The sequence below is a fragment of the Coffea eugenioides genome, chromosome 5 (genome assembly GCF_003713205.1).
Source record: "Coffea eugenioides isolate CCC68of chromosome 5, Ceug_1.0, whole genome shotgun sequence".
Taxonomy (NCBI): domain Eukaryota; kingdom Viridiplantae; phylum Streptophyta; class Magnoliopsida; order Gentianales; family Rubiaceae; genus Coffea; species Coffea eugenioides.
This window is the reverse complement of record NC_040039.1, coordinates 48,544,574-48,557,429: the sequence shown is the minus strand read 5'-3', so window position 1 is coordinate 48,557,429 and position 12,856 is coordinate 48,544,574. Positions and strand designations below refer to the sequence as shown.

General features: G+C 35.3%; 1 protein-coding gene across 2 annotated transcripts; it reads right to left on the bottom strand.

The window, feature by feature from the left end:
- Positions 1-563: 563 nt before the first annotated feature.
- LOC113769961 lies at positions 564-6,409 on the bottom strand. 2 transcript variants are annotated; one of them, XM_027314309.1, is made up of 10 exons: positions 6,290-6,409; positions 5,530-6,022; positions 4,767-5,039; positions 4,358-4,571; positions 4,111-4,220; positions 3,727-3,926; positions 2,987-3,090; positions 1,640-1,827; positions 1,352-1,551; positions 564-1,087 (listed from the first exon to the last, which is right to left on the bottom strand). In XM_027314309.1, exons 2-10 carry the CDS (start codon positions 5,780-5,782, stop codon positions 866-868), a joined length of 1,764 nt encoding a protein of 587 aa, XP_027170110.1. In that variant the 5' UTR covers positions 5,783-6,022; positions 6,290-6,409; the 3' UTR covers positions 564-865. The 2 variants fall into 2 exon arrangements, with proteins under 2 accessions (XP_027170110.1, XP_027170111.1); XM_027314310.1 differs by lacking the exon at positions 564-1,087 and having other exon boundaries at positions 1,362-1,454.
- Positions 6,410-12,856: the final 6,447 nt, after the last annotated feature.

The following is a 12,856-nucleotide window of genomic DNA, read 5'->3' as shown; positions in this document are numbered from 1 at the left end:
CAATAATGCACTCCCACAGCTTTAAATATGGCTGCCGGCTAGTTGCTTACACAAAGATAAAATCAAATAATTTCAGGACAGGTACGAAGTACTGAGGTTTTGTCCGTATATATGAGTTTTCATTTCCATTATTTGGTTTATCTTTTCATAAACCTGCATGCTTCGGCAGGTTCTCTAGAGGACTGGATCAAGTAGCAGTACTGAAAATAAGAATCACGCTTTCGAATCAGAAACTCAGAACCAGCTCATTTTGAATGACTCTTGAATTAGATGTAAAATACAGGTCTACAGCTGCAGTGCTTACAAGGCCAGTTCCTTAGAGATCACATTAGCATTGTTTATCATACAAAAACTCCTCCACTTTATATTCAAGCCATGTCCAAATTTAAAACTACCCTGTTCTCAGTCTAACCAAATAAAGAATAACCAAGCTCAAGCTCGCAAGTAACGACCAAAATAGGCGGATACTCAAACGAAATCAAATATGGACGTGCATTTTCTGTTTCACTGGGTCTGGTGGTATGAAAATTCTGTCATCACCTGCTAGAAGACAACCATCCAGATCCAGATGGGTAAAAGAATTCATCAATGCTGATCATAAACGAATAAAAGTAGTTCATCCTTGAATTAGGCATTTCCTCAGACTGCTTGAAGCAGATAATTACAGGAGAGCTCGACGATCAAGAGAAAAACGACTGACCCTAGAGTTCGTGTCAAGAAATATACATTGAAAGTGATCAAATATCTGACACTTTCAAAAAAAACTCATCTTTGTTGAATATGCTACCAATATCTACCAAAATCATCCTATCCCTTTCAAAGAATTGAGACAAAGAATAGAAGTATCTTTTCTTTGCATAAAAACCTACGGAGAAAGTAATCGAAGTAAAGGATTATCCCTATTTCCAGCAACAACTTTCCGATGCCGTCTAGATCCCGGCTTCTTACCTCCTCTTACCCGTTTAACGGGGCTTTTCTTCCTTGATGTTTCAGTGGGTGTGTTATAACGAACAGAACTTGGGGGAGAATAAACTCTAGCTCGTGGCAAAGGTGGTGGCCTTCTCTCCAATAAATCTCTGTGATATGCCTATAAAACTTTGGATTCTCAAACTACTATTCCAGTAAAAAGATAAAAAATAATAATAATAAGTGCAGAAAGCATTATTTTTAATGTCTTCAAAAGGGGAACAAAATACTGATAGAACAATTATCAACTCCTTTCATAAAGATGGAAGAGGGATCCCTGGACAAAATATGAAGAAAAGAAATGCAATACTTTTCTTGGAAGACAACAGAGGTGCAAATTTCTTGCAGAAACTAAAATGATAAGAAAAGGAAGGAGAAAGAATACCTGTATCACAAAATTTCTGCGCTCACAATCCAAAAACATGTTGATGGTCCAATTAGCTTTAGCCATGATTTTGTCCCTCACAGTTGAAAAGCTCAACTGATCCCTGGAAGTAAAACGATCAACTTCATTGAACCACAGACAGGTGAAGAGATTGGTAATAGGAATGTGTTCCCGTATAATTACGCATCCTTCAGGAACATCTGCAGATATGCAATGGGCAACACAAAACTAAAACTTTATTTGGAAAAGGAGATCAAAAGCAAGCAAACAGATGTTACAGGGGCTTACCACTAGTTATTGGAAGCTTAGCCTTCGAGTATGGTGTTAAACCCTCCTTTCTATAAAAGTCAATCTGGTTGTCAATAGAGACATTGTCATACTTCCCTGCAGCTTTATTGGCCTCAGCTTCTACGATGACATCAAATCGTGCGTAATGTCTTGAGATTGCAAAAGTGGCATTTTGGCGCCACAAAAACCTGAGGAATTAAGTGGTTATCATCTATTATCTACTGCTACCAAAGCTAGTTTTCTTTGCCATGATGAATTGTTCTCTTACCAGCCATTCAGGAGAGGGAGGGGGAAAAGAGATACTTTACATATAACAGATGAAAATGATCTCATATACATGTAAAAAGCACAATCTAAGTAATCGAATTTTCATTTTCTTTTCCATCCTATTCCACAAAATAATACAAGGGAAAAAAATCAATTCCAGAGGCAAGGAAAAGGAAGTGCCAGTTTATCAGCTTGATCCAAATAATTGAACACAACTTGGAAAATCTCATTTTCACAAATTCGTCAACCCAAGGAAAATGAGAAGTTCCCTGATTAATTACATGAAATATGTAGATGATTTCAAGTACTTTAGTAAAGCAAACCTGAGGTTGCACTTGAAATTTTGTTTGAAGCATATACACTGGCAAAAGCTCAGATATCCAATTTTACTCAAGCACCACACATAAGCAAAAAGATGTTCCATGTTTTATTTATCTAAATCCACCCTTTTGCAAATGTCTACAAAAGCACAGCTTCTAAATATGTAAGGCTCCCAAAAGCACATATGTCACTTAACAGAGCACTAGCCTGTGACTTTTCTATCCCCCAAACCGAAGATGGTACATTTCTTTTGCTTAATTTTCATATGCATGGCATCTTTAAAGCCTAGAAATGTGAAGTTAGCACAACTGCTAGGTATATATACGATAGCTGATGTTGATTTTTATCTCCATGATTAAATGTTGGAAAAACATTTTATTTTTCATTGAACATGCCCAATTCCATGAGAAGCTTATAGTGTAAGATGACAAAAAAGCGTGCAAAATAAAATCCAGGCTTAATGGAAGGGCTAACAAAACTAAACCTTACCAAAAAAAACCTTTCAGACAACTATCACCATAGATATCTTAACAGTTATGAATGGCTAGTAGAAGACTGAAAGATCACAAGGTAAAATCCCAATTGGACGATATAACCATACAAAAAGTTGTAACTGCCCATATACCACATGACAAATGCTTACAGTGAGTTAAGATATGTTGAACATATAAAATTTTTAATCTCTCCCCTATGAGCATAAAACATGATTCTCCATCAACTAGAGCCTAACTAGGCAGATGACAGAGAGATCCAGAATACCTTTCAAGAATTTGATATGGATCCACAACAAGCTGAAGTTTTCCATCAATCCAAATAGAATAGCGGACGTTGGGAAAGAGCCTATGCAACAAAAGCTTTGGCACCTGTCAAAAGCACATACCCCTATCATATTTTACCTTTCCAAGTTTCATAAACTATTATTTTCTCAACAGAGAAAGCATATACGACGTAGTGGCTTCCACAGAAGCTAGAGAAAATGAAAACACAATGTAACATATCTCCATAACGAAGACCCCAGGATTTTAAATGATGTGCTTACTGCTTTACTAAGACAAGCATCTCTCTAGACAGTTGCATGTGAAAAATATTAACAAATGCCTAAAGAATTAGAAACTATATCTAATTGCTTCTTTCTTGACATGTTGTTCTATTTGTTCAAAGCAAGATTGACTACTTTCAAACTCCCCAGTGAAGCTGATGCAACAAATAGGACGGGCTTCCTCAACGAGTCTTAGACTCCATGAATTCTCTGTTCTATTTTCTATTCCTAGTATGCACTTCTCTTCTAATGATTCACTGGCACTTAATAACCTGGTGAATTAAGCTCTTCCAGCTGGAAGTGGAAACAGGAGAGAGAATGTTCAGCCCTGCAGATGGCGTTTTAAGAAGAATTTGACCATGTACTCAAACAATGTATGAATCCACAATGTGATAGAACATTTCTATTCCACAGAAAGGGAAACAGTTGTAAGCAAAAGGACCAATCAGTATTTCCTAACCTTGCCATTACGCCTGGGGTCAGTATAAGGCACATTGTGGACAACGATAATTCTCCATAGGCCAACCCTCTTGCTGTTGTCCAGGAGGCTAGAATTCTTCATGTATGCCTCTGTTTCTTCATCAACAAACATATAGAAGGGTATATTTTTCTTTGCAATTTCACTGATGTCCGTTGGCTGTTGAATGATATCATAATTTCCTGTAAACATCAATAGCTTAAGGGAAAAGAAAAATGCTTCTAAAATCAATAGCAGCTTGGAGAAGACAAACATAGAGAGCTGTGAAAATATTTAGGGAGGGTAGCAACCCTTAAGGTTCAAAGTATGCAAACGTATAAACAAAACAAGGCCAAAACCATAAATTTAGTTCATGCTCTGCAGTACCAAATATAGCTGATGCAACAATAATTTCATGGAACTCATCCATCTCCTTAAGATCATCCAGATCAATATCAAATCCAGTGTTGTCACCAGCTCTACATCCTTTGATAAATCTGATAAATATGAATACAAAAAGAGTAATTAAAACAAACATATGACTAAAATAGTAGCTAGAAACCATATGATAATTATGTTACGTCTGGAAAATGACTTACCGCAGAGAAACATAACGTGTAGGAGTAAAACTTACCCACAATGCACTGTCATTGACTTGTTTACATTAAAATAGTCGTTTCTTTGCTTCAGAGAAGGATATCCACCAAAGTCAGAGCCTCCATGAGGTTCGGTTTTCATTGGGTTTTCCTCATAAAAATAAGTTAAATGATGAAGGACAGGAGATGCTGATGCAGATCTAGGCAAAGCAGCTATAGCCTGCTCCACAGGAATATAACATACTGGACAAGCTGGTAAAAAAAAGGCAGGAAAACACTACAATAAGTTCTCAATAAGCATTTAATTGTCATTATCCAGACAAAATATGGCAAAAAAGTTGAAGTTACAAGATGCCTCGTCCATGAAGATTTTAACTACACCGGTAGTTCATCCATGTAGAGAAACAACTAATGCATAAAGAAGCATCCAAAACATGTCAAACTTACGGCGTGGTCCAATCCGTCTAGCATCACCAGGAGGGGGAGGCGGAAATGCAAAATTTTTACATGGATGGCTCAGCATAACAGGAGCTGGCATAGCAATTGTTGCGGTAGAATTATAAGCCGTAGGTAGATAAGAGCCATTATTTGTACTGCACACACCATGGATGTTAACATTTGAACCATTCTCAGAAGTCCCTTCAACTTCTCTGGACACAGGATATGTCCTGTTTTCGAACCACCCATCAAAGCCCAACATAGAGCTCTCTGATGCAGCCTCTGAAAAATGCAAATAGTTTGTAAGTCACTCGATGCAAATGAAAACAGACAAAATACAGAAAAGGCATAAGTTGTAAATAAAGTGCCAGACCTCTTCTTCTAAGGGTAATCTATTACTAGTCACAGATTGAAATTCATTGTTCCTATTAAGAAAACAGCAATCATCACTTGGCATCCTTGAAGATATATGGAAAATTTCTATATATTCTGGAAGGAGAAACACTAATAGGATGAGTTGACATCCTAGTGATTTAATTATCACTAAAAGCAGCTAACTGAATCTCTAATGCTTGTGAGTAATCATTTGCCATCTTCAAACTCACAAGGCAGGCTTACTGAAAATTCCAATAATTTGACACTACTTATTTAAGCCACAATTGTATCCGAACAATGAAAAACTACTCTTTTATGACAAAGTATCTACCACATAATCTACATGCCACAGTACAGAAAAACAATGACATGAAAAGGCAGTGGAAGCATAACAAACCTTTGCTGGCTGTAAGAAACCCTGTGGTAAGAGCCAATATTGCAATAATGACCAAAATCAGCATTATAACCTTCCTTCGACCTAAGTACTTGAATATGAAAGGCAGATACCTCTCCTTCTCCCTCGAACCAGACAAGGTCCTTGAAGTCTTGCGAAGTGTAGATGAATTCTGAGACTGCAACCCACCATTCTGTGAATGCAGCTGCAGTGATCCAAAACTCAAACTTCGAAGACCCGATGACACTTCGTTCATTTTACCTCTGACCACTTGATGTTAGCCTTCATCTCTTTCTTCCCTCGCAATTCCCATTCACTTAAATTATGACCAAAAGAACACCCAAACCACCTCCTAATTAATCAGCAATGTATCAAACTGACCACCACAGAATCCCAAAATTTCAACCAACTCGTTACAATCACACAGTAACAAGAAAATCCCGCTAGCAGAATGAACAACAGCTAAATGCTGCTTCCTATGCTTCGATTAAAATTCCTGCCATTGAACAAAACAAAGAAACCCAAAATTCATAACCCATAAAACGCAGCACTATAATTAGGACAGCAAAAACGCAAATTGAGTTTTTCCTAATCAAACTCCATAAAGTTCGGACTAACGACATAAATAAAAGTTCCCAGAAAAATTGAATTCGAACCCAGATGGATCAATTCAAAATTACGAACTCAGATTAAATCAAATCAATAAGATAAATAAAGCCAAATTAATTTTAATCAGATAAGACAAAGGTTACAACGGTCTCACCTTCAAAACCAGATTCTATATTCTGGGATTGCTGAAAACAAATTTGAGGGCTCTGATTTGGAGCTATCTATCGCGGTAAATGCAGTATTTTTATCTTACTAGTAGAGAATTTGAGAGTGTTTTTTTTTTTTTTTTTGGCCTTGTTTCTGAAAGCTACAGTTTTCTTTTGAAATTTTCACCAAACTGGTAGACGAAACAAAAAGCGTATTTTTTTTTAAAAAAAAAACATTACTCTGTTTATTATATTAGGTTAAAATACACACGGCCGTTTGCCACCACTTTTGAAAGCACCACCGTATTATACAAACAATAAAATCCGAAAGTATTTGTTGCTATTTCTTTCTGCAAAATTAGGTGGCTAGAAAGTCATCTACCATCGTGGTGAAAATTGCTAGTTCAATCTCTCTTTTTGATTCTATTGCAAGTTCAATTTCCATCCCTGCCTTCGTTGGAAATCTTTTTCGTTTTGTGCGTGTGTGTAACTTTGGTTTTAAGAATTGATGTTCCAAAAAAAAAAAAAAACTTAATAAATCCTTTATAATCCTACGTACATGTCAATCAACACACATTTACCGTGATGGTAAAAGAAATTTAAATAAACAGCACGTGACAACTTAAATAAATAGGATACTTGGAATAAATATAGAAATGATACTGAATCGCCATCGAAAAAGTGGCACTGAGGATCCATGCGATATGATTCTCCCTATTTCTAACAATAAAGCATGGCATATGATGAAACAAAACAGGGTATTTTAGCTTAATTATGGTGCAACAAAATAGAGGATAAAGCAAAATGTGGGATAGAGAGTTAATGCATGATGAAATAGAGGATGTAATCTCTATTTGATTAGTGGGATTGTCATGTAATACTACGATATAAAGGAACTTTATGGTTTCATTTTTGAACCGTGAGATGTATTTGGTGCTATCTGTGCTCACCCTTCACTAGTTTGACAAAGCTACTTTCGCGCCCCCACTCTTTTAGGGTAAAAGGATGAAGATATACCCCCCAATATCTATTATAATTTATTGCCACGAGCATGCTTAAGAAAGAAAGTAGTTTTGGGCCCTTTTCTCTTCTCTTCTTGTTCATCTAATAAAAATATAGCTAAAAAAATTTACACGTGGAGTATTTTGCCATAATGAGCTAAAAAAAAAAAAAAGGTACAACTTCTAAGTCACACATAATTGAGCAAGATGATTTAGGTCTTATTTAATAACTCAATTCAACACTTAAACTTAATGGATTCAGATCTTAATATATTGAAATGCGTTTGAAAATGAAAAATTAAATGTCTGAATTAATTGAGTAGTATTGAATTTCATAGGTAAAATTTGCTCTTAAAAATAAGTAATAAGTTATTCACTTGTCATTTAAAATAATAAACACTCAAAATGTATCAGATTTAGAATTTAACAATTCAATAATTTAATAGATTTAGATTTCAATTATATCACACACACCATTAGATTAGATTATGATACGAAAAGCAATTAGAACCACAAAAAATAAAAAAAGGAGAAGCAATTAGAACATACAACTACTGTATAAACACAGTATTGGATGCTCACCTAATACGTACGTAGTCGTATAGATGAGGGGACGTGCATAGGGATGGCAATGGGGGCGGGTGCCCGCGGGGGGCTCACGGGGCGGGGGTTGGGGCGGGGGCGGGGGGGAATTTTTTCCCCCCGCTTAGAAACGGGGCGGGGGTATACTCCCCCGCCCCATCCCCCGCCCCGCCACCAGCAAAAAAAATATATATATATATATATATATAAATGACTATATATTATATGTAAGTTAATTAGTTATAAACTTATGATAATTATATTATTAGTTAGATGTATTATATAATGTATATTAGTTTATGTAATATAATTGATATTATCAATTATATGAATAATTATACATGTCTACTAATAGAATTTATTAATTAGTTATACTAAATTTACGAATACATTTATACTAAATTTCTAATTACACTTAATAGAATAACACTTTTTTCTCAAAAAAAAGCACAAACACAATGATGAATTAGTGATTGCATTTGTACTAAAAGTGAAAATTTGACTATTTTAGTTATATTTATTTCATCATATTGGATTGTATTCAAATAACTTCTGTTTGATTGTTTTTATGAGTTTCAATTGTAAAATTACAATGAACAATAATTTGGTGATGTGTTGATATTTTAGTACTTGATTATTTATTAAAATTTAATTATAATAAAATTTTATTAACCCCGCGGGTGCCCCCGCGGGGAAAGCGGGGCGGGGGCGGGGCGGGGCGAGGGACGGGGGGAACTAATAGGCAACGGGGCGGGGGACGGGGATCCCCCGCCCCAACCCCGCCCCGTTGCCATCCCTAGACGTGCATGGATAAAGCCATATAAACGCATTGGCCAAAAGCGTAGGGCCAACCTAATAAAAGGCAGAACCAAATCCTAAATTGGAAGTCGATGGTCCTGGATGCTCCCTCGTTCCAGTGTCCCCGAAAACGAGGGCAGGGCTTTAAATCTCATGCGTGCTTCATTATGTGGATAACTGTCAAATAATTTAATGGATATGGACACAATTGGTTGGGATTTTTCACTCTCTCTTCCAAGGTCCTTTCATCCATGTCCACCATCGTCTCCCCCTACCCTTATTCTGCTTCTGTATTTTTAGAAAGCGTGGTCTATGTTTTCACTCTTGTTATATTCTCGAAGCTTTATTGTAACCTCCCAAAGTCAGTCAAGGACACAAAAATGGTCCAGTAGAATGTGTATCTTATCTTCGATATATATATATATATATATATACATATATATTCTTGGCAAACATTTTGCCAGTAGAATGTAATATGGCTAAGACACAATTGGAAAACTAGAAAATACTACTAGCTAGTACTCGACAAAAAAAAAAGAAAAAAAAAAGAAAGTACTGGTGTTCTCGAAAACTAATACTAGTAATAGTTCAACTTCAAGCACGTGCATGCAGTACTACTAGCATTCAATAGTTTTCCAACACCACGTCGAGAATGCTCATGTACCTTTTTTCCCGCATTGGACTTTAGTTTCGATAATTGTCCTTTCGTTGGGATAAATCAGGTTGTGAATCTAAACATAATACTAGAGGGGAGTGCCGCGCATCGCACGGGTGTTTGATACTTGTAATTAAAGAAATTTTTTTATTAAACAAATAATAGTATATTCTTGAAAAAAAAATTGTCATCAAATGTTAATAATAGTACATTCTAATCGCAGCACACACTTGTCCATTTTATTTTATCAATGCTTTTATAATTTTACCATTTCTAAAAGATCCCTACAGATATCAACTGAAAATCACCCAAAAAAAGACATAAGTTTTTTCAGACAAAAGAATACCCTTCGATGGCTAGTTATAGCAACGTGTTAATTGCACAACGTGTTAATGTTTCTTTGTGTTAATTGCACAACAAAAGTATATTTCAATTAAATGTGTCTATAACATCGTTTCAGTAATTATACCAACACATAAGTTTATAAAAGTTGTACTCCATGCAAAAACAGTTACAAAATAATTCCATATTTCAGAAATATCCAAATGTCTTTATAAATCAAAACTTTAAATGTATAAAAATGAGGACATTTCGGTAAATATACCTAAACATATGATATCCTCAGATGTACCAAAAGTTTTTAAAAAACTACACAACATTTCATATTCCCAAAAACCCTCTATCCATGAGGTTGAAATTCAAATATCCCTTTAACCACAACTCATTCTTATATTGTACAATGATATGTGTTTTTACAGGTGCCCTCCGAGTCATGGCACCTCAAAATCACATAAGACTATTAGAAATAAAAGTCCAGCATTGCATTTGAAGCTAAACGAATGGCAAAAATTAATGCTTCTATCACGGGATCAAAGCATTTCCAGGCCTCAACCGCAATTCTAATTCCTTATCCGATACAACAGCAGGCTGACTAGATTATCGAGTCCGATCGCCATCAAACAGCAGATGAAGGTCCTATTTGTTTTCCATTATTTTATCATCTGGGCAAATTTTGCATGGTCATTAATTGTTCGCCTTTTATTTGGAGAATAATCAGTCCTCAATGAAATTATTTGTATGTTCCTTTTTCCAAAATATATAGAATAAGAAAGAGGTTCGAAATTACTTTCCAATATCAGTCATGTAAACAAAAAAACGTATGTATATATATATATATCATTTGTTTCTCTCTAGTTTTATGACATTAATTACCATCAGATAGTCGATTTCTATATGATTGATCTTGCAGAAAATGTGATCAAACACCAAACAAAAAAATCCAAAACGGAAAAAAAAAAGAGAGAGAGAGAGAGAGAAAGAAATAGAGAGAGAGAGGGCTCTGCTCCGCTTAAAAAGGTAAAAGCATTCCATTGTTGCCCGGGCTACTAATTCGTTGACCTAACGATGATATTTATGAGGGTCTAACTATATTTACCTCCCCTAAGGTTTATCCAAATTACGAATCAATCCTCAAGGTTTCACCAAATCACATCTACCTCCCTTGTCACTAACTCCGTTAATATCCTATTGACAGAAATTATAAAATGACAATATTTCCCTTAATCTAAATGCATCGAAGGCAAAAAAAAAAAAAAAAAAAAAAAAATCTTAGATCCATTATTCTGTAAAGTTTATGCAAAAGAAAAAAAATGAAGGTATCAACTACTATTAATCTTTCTCGTGAATGTTTGGAAATCAAAGAACACAATTTCAATTGCAAATAAGTGAAAAAATGCACAAAGTTTTTTTCCCCAAGGATTAGAAATCCCAAACAAGTGAAAAATGTAGATGCTTCCCCTTTGGCGTAAGTTCAAGATTTGAGGGTAAAGGAAAGGAAGAAGAAAATCTCTTTGTTAATAGTTTGAATTGATAGGGAAAATTTTCAAAAAAAAAAAGAAAAAAGAAAAATAGATATTGTCCATCATAAGTCTCTTCATTTTCCATGAGTACTATCCTTTTTATAGACTTCACCAAGTTCACCATAACCAAGCAAGCCACCATCTATTTCTTCCTCTTTCCTCACTATTTCTCTATTGTCTTCACATGAAATTAAAGCTGCATAAATAGTACACCAAACTAGATTTGCTCAAAACTTGATATCCCATGACTTAATGTATCAACCTCTGTTGGCAATTTACTCTTGGGTGTCAAAATTGATAGATCTATACATGTTTTTGGTTAATTTTACTTTGTCGAGATTTCTATTGGCGGTTTACTTTCTTTGTTCATGTTTGTGGTTGATGTTTATTTTTTATTTTGTATTTTTCCTTGAACCTTCGCTTTAGTCTATTGGAATTGTTCAATCATTGCAATTCATGGAGTATATTTTCAAATTGATGGATATGACAAACTGTTCCATGCAAGTTGTAGTATCTTTTGGGCGCTCTTGTTCCAATTTTGATTGAAAACTAAAGAAAAAATGGTGTTTGTTGGCAGTTTTGAGTTATCGGTGAAAGATAGTATCAATGCCGGTTTGAAGCAATTGTAAATTTGCAATGTCTCCAACGCTTTTTGGGGTGATGATAGATTTTCAATATAAAAACAAAAAGGAAAGAGGAAGAAAAAGGGGAACAATATAACATTGATGGGCAAAATTAAGAATTCAGTTGCATTTTTATTCTGGCTTGCCTGGTGATGAGTGGTCAAACGTTAATTGACTAACTGGAAGGCTCTACTTGTTATGGATCTTTGAGTTTGGTGGACCATTTTGTAATTTTATCAAACTTTAAGGATTGATTCGTCGTTTGGACAAATCTCTAGGGAGGTAAATGTAATTAACCCTATTTAGGGATGAGTCCATATCAATAAAGCTAAGAATAAAAATACAGCATCAACCTTTCTATTCTGCTATTATTACTAGCAAAGTAGGACTACTTTCTTCTTCATGCAGAAACAATGACCGAACTAATGTTCAATGCACGCGCCTACAGCATGCGTTTGCCTACCTTGTACGTAGTTCTTTCTCTCTCTCTCTCTCTCTCTCTCGGTTTCGTAAAACAATTCCCATAATTTAAAAAAACTCTCACATAAAAAATCAAATCACTAATAATGTGATATATATATATGAGAAAAAAAGATTGAAAAAATGCGTTTTGTGAATAATATATATTTTTCAAATAATAACCCTTTCCAAATGAATATCTTTTGACTGGTTGTCACTGCTAAAAATCACTAGAGTGAAGAATTTTATTTATTTTTTAACAATCAGAATTACTGGAACAAACACGACAAAGTTAAATTAAAACTCAGAGGTAATCGAAATCCTAATGCAAAATACAATCTAAGGTGGAGTCCACAAATCAATACCGTCCAGTCAATTGATAACTGGAAGTGCGGCTGAGGACCTTAAACCCAGAGTAACTATCTTACAAGCTTTCCCCCCCCCCCCCCCAACCCCCACCCCCGCGGCGCCCGAACAAAGAATTTTATTTGATGCAAGATAAAACAGCATAAATGGTGTAAATTTTTTTTTTGTTGAGTCGTAAATCTAGATGAGAGAGCTCAAGTCAACCAAACTGGGGTAGCCCTGGAGCAGCGGC

What these genes read in the sequence shown, in the direction of transcription:
- LOC113769961 (XM_027314309.1), bottom strand. Translation starts at nt 5,782, where the DNA reads ATGAACGAAGTGTCATCGGGTCTTCGAAGTTTGAGTTTTGGATCACTG. An exon ending in TAGACGGATTGGACCACGCC is followed by an intron (nt 4,572 to 4,766) that starts GTAAGTTTGACA and finishes TTTTTTTACCAG; the next exon opens with CTTGTCCAGTATGTTATATT. An exon ending in GCAGAAATTTTGTGATACAG is followed by an intron (nt 1,088 to 1,351) that starts GTATTCTTTCTC and finishes AAAGTTTTATAG; the next exon opens with GCATATCACAGAGATTTATT.